We start from the raw sequence: 5,329 nt of genomic DNA, 5'->3' as shown, positions 1-5,329 counted from the left end.
TGAAGAACTAGCCTTGATCTACCCGGACACATGGTCCGAGTTCATTTACCAAGGTTCAAGTTCATTTACTGAGGCTAGGGTTCATTTACCAATGTCGGGGTTCTTCTACCAAGATGGACATCAATTGTTGATGACAGATCGAAGGAAAGATCCTAGTAGTGAGTTAGATCGAGAGGATGAAACTGGAAACTTCATACGGATCCCACATGGGATGTGTCCCTTGGGATGGACCGTCTTCCACAACGATCTAAACCCCAGAGGGTGGAGATTGGGTGAGTCCATGAAGTTGGTTCAAGCCTATGTCTCAAGTCCTGACCCTTTACTATATGATTATATGCCAGTCATTGAACCTAAGACTGGTCTAGGCCTCCGGGCCTCTAGCTGCTCAGTTTTTGCTGGGCCTTTACCTCTCTTGAAGGCCTAAGAGACCCACTTGACAATGTCACATGTTCAAGGTGGAAAATATGGATAACATCCTATAAGTTGGATGTGGTACTAGACGATATTCATAAGCTATGCAATACGTTTAGTGTCAATTCTTTTAATCATTGTAACAGAGCCACTAATGTTATTGCTCACTCTTGGGCCAAGCTTGTCTTGACCATGTACTCCTGGGCCAAACTTGTCTTGACCATGGAGCAAGCAAGAGCTCGGTGGCCTGGGCTATCGTCATGTGTATGGCCTTGGTATCATTAGCACTTGTATGCATCTTGGCAATTTCCGTTTAATAAAATTTCCACTTTCTTTAAAAAAAAAAACAAAAACAATTAGAAGGGATAAATTTGAATGAAAGAAAAGAGAAAAGAGTGAATAAATTTGATTAATGTATTTTAATTTTGTTATTTTAAAATTTTAATATACTAAATTAGATTTTTAATTTACTGTAATTTTAGCTTTTACGATTAATTAATATGCAAGACTATCACGTAAATAATATAAACAACCACGTCAACCTGCAAAAATATCCTTATAAAACATAAACCATCAACTGGCCAAAACTACTAAATAACACGACTAGTCATGTTCCATTTAACTTAAAAGAGTCTTGGATCAGAGTAATATTTTGGTGAAAAGTTGAAGACTATAGTTGATATGTACCCTTTACTTAAACATCTATACAAATAGAAAACATAATGACAGTTGAAAAGGCTAAGCAGATTATGTTACAACCTAAATGAAAATAAAACTTTTAACACATTTCATAAATTTACAAATAATATTATCCACACTATTTTTTAGAACGGGGCCATGCCGGAGAGGTGATTATTCCGTTTGAATCAGTTGACGGGGAGTCCCATGTACACTTCTGGAGCAGGACAAGTAAAGATATGCACAGTTCGTATTACTTGGGTTGGGCTTGGGGCATAGCATCAGACCACCAAACTGAGTCCCTATCAGAAACAAGACCGAAATCAGAGAAAATCACTTGAACAACGCCATTAAGTTACGCAAAAATAGATCATGTCTTACTTGAGATTTCCTTGGCTCAGTTGCTGGAGCTGCCAAGATCAAAGTCCATGGTGTAGTCATACTCAATAGTTGGAATAACAGATGCAACAAATTTCAAGAATAAGAAAAGGTACCTATTATCAAAGGAAAATCATAATAGTTAGTTTTGAAAATTTTAAGGTCGAATAATAACCGGAACTGAAATTATTCTACCACATGCAATTATATAAAAATGCATGAAACTACAATCATTTTGTCATTTCTAGTCTGAATATATCCAGTTTCCCACCCCAAGTTGACATGCAGAATTTTTATTTTTGGTTATTTTAATTAATTTGTTATAATTCATTGTTCATCCTTCCCTGAGAAGGACTTACTATGTCATCATGCATTAAACACGTCATCAAAATCCAATACACAAGGTATACCACTCAACTCTAACAAAATTGATGTCTATTTATTTTTGTTAAAAGTTGAATAGATGTATTAAGAGAAAAATTACTTGTCAACTTCTGGTTCTACACCACGTGACATGAGCACATCAATGATTTTTTTCATCACCGCCCCATGTCGACATGGATGAACAGATGCATGCTTCCCCGGCAAGTGAGGATGGTCCTCAATGGTTACCTGTATTCATTATGAATGATCATTAATACAGTTGAAAGCATAAGTTCAAACCCTTTTCTTTATAGTTCCACACACCAACAGCACCCTCCCCATAAAAAGTTTCAGTAAGATTTTAAGATGTAAGCTTATGTAGTGTTACTCACAGTTTTGCGAGCATGGTCTTGACTAACATCTTCAAGTACAAGCTCTGGTTGTAGAAGCATCCTTGACTAAGAGAACAACAAATGGGCATGATCAGTTGCACAAGCATTTTCATTGGGAAATAACAAAAAAGAAAGACATTCATAGGCCAAAATAACATCAAATTATTAAGCACATATCATCAAATAACCAAGCACTATGGACAAGAAAGATTTGTAGAAACTAACTGAGATTTGAAAGTTCTAAAATCTATTAACTACATCTCACGAGTTAAGAGCTCTAGTCGTGACAAGCAATGAAATAAATATGAAAAGTAATAAACTTTTTGCAAAATTACAACAGAAGACAATTACAAAACAAACCTCATCATAACCAGTAAGCCACACTCGAGGAGTTTGATAATATTTATCATACCTACACAGATAAAACAGAACCAAAGAAGATATTAGTGCTAATTGTTGATATCACAATTCCTAACCCACAAAAAGTTGATATTATTTCTAGTATTCTGTGACAAATGCATGATGCTACAAGATAGGAAAAACAAAACTATTACTTCAACAATTGACTGTCTCTTCGAGTAGTATAAACTTCAACAAGATAAGAAACTGACCGCTAAAAAATAAAAATAAAGACATTCTTACGTGATGCTGACATCATAGGTTCGGGTACGTAAAATATTATCGTCGTCAGGTTCATGAGCAACAAGATATGTAGGCTGCAAGGTTGCCTGTAAATAAAAAAATAAAAATAAACTATATCAATATAGAACAACAATTGCAATAATTTCACTCAAAGGATAAACACTAAAATGCACGAAGCAGACATTATATTCATACATATGGGCCACATGAAAGCATAGCATATACATTGCATTGCATTATACAATATATCATCAAGTTGTTAACTGAAGTGAAGAAATTAGACCCTTACAGCGTCACTTTCAATAACATTATCAGGATCTTCATAATCAGCCATGTCAGGAATATCTTCATCATCGTCCCCGCCAAAATATGAGGGAGTCAACTTTACAGCTCTGTTCTTGCTGATTTCTAAATTTTCCATAGAGGGCAAGTTTTCATCCTCCGCATTTTTACCCTCTAAAAAGTGAGAGACAATGAGTAAAAATCTATAATCAAATGTCATATTTGATCTTTTTAACAATAACCTACCCTTTGGCTTCCCATGGGTTGCCAACCAGCCATCATTATCTTCATTATCAAGAAGTACTTCCCCTCCTGCAGCTTCATACTCTTCTTCAACAGATGCTGCTCTCCGCAAACAAGGAACTGAGCAAGAGATGAAAAAACATTCAGTATCTTTTACTTGATTTTTAAGCGAAACTGGGATTAGATTGAACTATAATGCAATCATTATAAATAAATAAAAAAGGCACTAGGTTGGTCTAGTAGTTGGGGGAGGCGGGGGTTTGGGAAATGGGTGAGACTCAGATTCGAACCTGGGATCTACAGATATTGAGGTTCTTAGGGCCTCATTAGGCACCAAGTGTGCCAATGATAAAAAGCGTGTCTTTTTTTTTTTACAATTTGTTAAACCAGCATAAAAAAAGTAAACCTGGCTAATATCAATGTTATATTGCAGTAATGAAAGATCTAGCAAATCTAATTAAGAAAAAATCATGATGTAAATCCTTAGGTATTAACTAATGAATGAAAGTCAATAGGGAGGAGAAACCTACACTACACTGTAACAGTTTACCAAAGAAAGTAATACATAAAAAAAAGAATAAGGAGCAGCATTGATGATGTAACAATACCATTTCTAGTTATGAGGTATTGCTTTTCAGGTGGCAAATATGGCTTCCTCTTGCTTGGCTCACCTGACTCCCTAACAGGATGAAAATCCAATGAAGAAGATAAGAGAATAGAACCTTAAAACCCACTTGAAACCAAAGATGATTAAGAACCTAAACAAGCAAATAAATTTCAAACACCCTTCAGTAGCAAATGAAACAGTAACAAACTTCGTACTTGTTCCATTTATTGTGATGTATACGAAAAATAAGCATAAGGATCAGATTGTCGTTGTTACTTCTACCAATAGCTCTGAAAAATATTTTCCGGCTTGCGGAAGTTATATCATAAACGATTCAAAACCGATGTAATTAATCATATAGATGAAACATTCTAAAATTACATTTCCTAAAAAAAAAAAAAAAGCCCAAATTACCTAATTTAACAGTGAACATGATATTTAAATTCAATATCTTAAGTAACACCCCCGATGATGTAACCCAATAGACCGAGCTTTCAAAGCCAATCCCCAAAAAAATTCGAATGCCCAATAAGGTTGTAAATAAGGCTTAAATTTTAATATAAAAACGAAACAGTTGTAAATAAGGTCCAATTGGATCATATTTAACCCTAGATAGTAATAAAAGATGCAACAAAATTTACGAATGGTGAAACTTGGAGAAGAAACAATTACCATGACCAGGTAGGGCATTTGGACACAAGGTTATCACCGGCGGTGATAAACTCGCTGACACTGAGAACGCCCTTCTCTTTAAAAGCGGACACTGTTCGAGGGCCTGTGATTCTCTCCACGGTTCCTTTGAAGGCTTCGTGGAGCTTCTGCGAAAGAACCATCTCTTTCTCTCTGAAGATAAATATTGGTGTTTGGATCTTAGGTGCGAAAACCCTAGAATCCTGAAACGAGAGAGAACGATCGATGAAAGCGAAACCCTAAAGAATAGACACTCGAAAGAGAAAAGGATCTTCGGGCGAGAGTCATTTTGGAGCAAGCAGAAAGAGGAGGAGATCATACCGCCCGCTATAAAGCGATCAAACGACGCGTAGTTCATGTGTCGTTTTACTTGGCGTTTGCTTCTTCTCAATCGACGACATACTTCATTTCCTTCTCAATTTTTTTTTATTTACATTTTCCCATATTCATGGGAACTTCTTTTTTATATTCCTCCCACCAATTAAATAATTTTTGGGCCAAGCATGCACAATTAATCTAATAATTACTATTGGAGATAAAAAGGATTAAAAAAGAAAAGAATGACAATGGCCTTTTTTTTCCTTAGTTTTTTATGGCATTTTTTGTACATTTTTATGGAAGTTTTTTTCTTATATATTTGTAT

General features: G+C 35.4%; 1 protein-coding gene across 1 annotated transcript; it reads right to left on the bottom strand.

Moving 5' to 3' along the window:
* Window positions 1-999: 999 nt before the first annotated feature.
* LOC133777579 (autophagy-related protein 3) lies at window positions 1,000-4,987 on the bottom strand. The gene is made up of 10 exons (XM_062217262.1): window positions 4,669-4,987; window positions 3,998-4,068; window positions 3,393-3,509; window positions 3,154-3,320; window positions 2,865-2,950; window positions 2,583-2,634; window positions 2,223-2,288; window positions 1,952-2,079; window positions 1,471-1,583; window positions 1,000-1,391 (listed from the first exon to the last, which is right to left on the bottom strand). The coding sequence occupies exons 1-9, from the start codon at window positions 4,827-4,829 to the stop codon at window positions 1,487-1,489; spliced, it is 945 nt and encodes a 314-aa protein (XP_062073246.1). The 5' UTR covers window positions 4,830-4,987; the 3' UTR covers window positions 1,000-1,391; window positions 1,471-1,486.
* Window positions 4,988-5,329: the final 342 nt, after the last annotated feature.

This window comes from Humulus lupulus, chromosome 5 (genome assembly GCF_963169125.1).
Source record: "Humulus lupulus chromosome 5, drHumLupu1.1, whole genome shotgun sequence".
Classification (NCBI taxonomy): domain Eukaryota; kingdom Viridiplantae; phylum Streptophyta; class Magnoliopsida; order Rosales; family Cannabaceae; genus Humulus; species Humulus lupulus.
This window is presented reverse-complemented; position numbering and strand designations above follow the sequence as displayed.

Bases quoted from the DNA above. Each gene is read 5' to 3' on its own strand.
- LOC133777579 (XM_062217262.1), bottom strand. From the start codon at position 4,829: ATGGTTCTTTCGCAGAAGCTCCACGAAGCCTTCAAAGGAACCGTGGAG. The intron at 3,510-3,997 runs GTATTGTTACAT...TCTCTTGCTCAG, and splicing joins ATACCTCATAACTAGAAATG to TTCCTTGTTTGCGGAGAGCA. The intron at 2,289-2,582 runs GTTTGTTTTGTA...TTGTTCTCTTAG, and splicing joins GGCTTACTGGTTATGATGAG to TCAAGGATGCTTCTACAACC.